Below are 1,768 nucleotides of genomic sequence, written 5' to 3'. Positions count from 1 at the left end.
TAATATAATAAATATATAATATAATATAATAAACCATTTTTTGATATTCTACCGCACATAAGATTTTAAATCGTATATTTTTTCTTTTTTGTTTCAGAAAGCACACATTCCGCAATCAATAATGGATGTTATACAGGGTAAAGTGCCCTGTGATATGCTCGATGAGTTTGATATTGTGAGTAAAGATGCCTGTATATAAAGGAACGATATTTTGAGCCCTATATCTTTATAATATAATTCTTTAAAATAAATACGCGGTATTTTCTCGAAAAAATATCTCTTCCATCAATTTCTTTCAGGCACCACGTGGTGATTATTCGAATGATCAAAAACCAGATACAATGGAAATTGATCTTTCGGAACCAGCCCCTCCCGGTTTAGATTAGCATAAAGTCATTCCAGTGTTAGAACTAAAAACATCGTTTATCGAGTATTTTAACATTGATAAATTTGCTTTGTAAATGTACAGTATTTTTTTTTGCATCGCTATATTGCGACATTTAGTTATATATTTTGTTGGTAATAGTTTATATTTATATCTTCATTTGACGCTAAGTATTTTAATTGGCTAATATTTAGCGTTAAATGTGTAAGTCAAAAAATTACAGATGATTTAATTCAACGAAATCTAAACAATTGAGATTTTTGATATAGATTTTGACATAATTTTCTTTAATTAGTTTAACATTATATATTATCATTAGTTTTATAAATCTATTTTATTTTTGGATCTTCAATATAATCTAAATACATTTTTCGGTATCTAATATAGCAGAATATGTAGATGCTGTTTGACTTTTCTCTCGTATTTAATTAATATTTATAATAATATTAAAATATACATATACTATCGTTAATTTAATATTAAAAATATTTCAAACAATTTTATATGAATAACAATTTTCTTAATTTTGATTAGATTATAATTTTTATTTATATATATCTATATAAAGAAATAAATTGTAGAATATCAATCATGTAAATCAGCTAAAATACAATTTAATTTATCTGTTAAATTTATTTCATATAAAATACATAAAATTTTAGAAAAAAGAAAATAGATACATCCTCAATTGTTTGGCTTAGCAGAAAATATTTCCTTTTATATTTAATGTGTCTCTTAAATTTTATATACAAATGCGCTCGTGAACGATTATTTCGGTCTATATTTCTTTCTTGCCTGCTCAAGTGTTATAAATTAAACAGTTTTATGATACGTATCTATTTAAAAATTGCGTTGAGTATTACTCAGAAATATAATTTTTAATCATTAATTGCGATAAAAGAATAAGTACATTATTTTTACAATTGAATTCATTATGTATAAAGACTAAATTAGAAATCAGTCTTAATGTTACATATATGTATTAGTGTTGATGCATAAAGATTAAATTACAAATTAGTTTCAACATTACATATATGTCATACATGTTAAAAGTTAAAATAATTATGCTTAAGTTTAAAAATTATAATGTGTATAAAACAGAATCGAGTGCACTTAACTTATACTACGTCATACTATCATATGAAAGTAATAAACAATTTTTTTCATAAACGTATATAATCTGCAATGTATAAAAAATAATAAAATATTTTTTGTTACATAAATTCTTACTCTCTTTGTTGCATTCTTTCTCTTAAAAAGTAAGTAAAATATACATTTATAAAAAACAATTTTATAAATATAAAAAATATTAGAAAATATATTTTGCTGAGAAATTATGCAGCAAGACTTTTAAGATTGATAATTCATTAAAAAGATAAACCA

At 22.6% G+C, this 1,768-nt stretch overlaps 1 protein-coding gene across 1 annotated transcript in view; it reads left to right on the top strand.

Moving 5' to 3' along the window:
• Positions 1 to 386, top strand: part of LOC108688795 (symplekin) — a 5,920-nt gene extending 5,534 nt beyond the window's left edge. The window contains 2 exon segments of the mRNA XM_018195212.1: positions 98 to 175; positions 300 to 386. Coding sequence (XP_018050701.1) covers positions 98 to 175; positions 300 to 386 — 165 coding nt within the window.
• Positions 387 to 1,768: the final 1,382 nt, after the last annotated feature.

The sequence above is a fragment of the Atta colombica genome, unplaced genomic scaffold (genome assembly GCF_001594045.1).
Source record: "Atta colombica isolate Treedump-2 unplaced genomic scaffold, Acol1.0 scaffold239, whole genome shotgun sequence".
Classification (NCBI taxonomy): Eukaryota; Metazoa; Arthropoda; class Insecta; order Hymenoptera; family Formicidae; genus Atta; species Atta colombica.
This window is presented reverse-complemented; position numbering and strand designations above follow the sequence as displayed.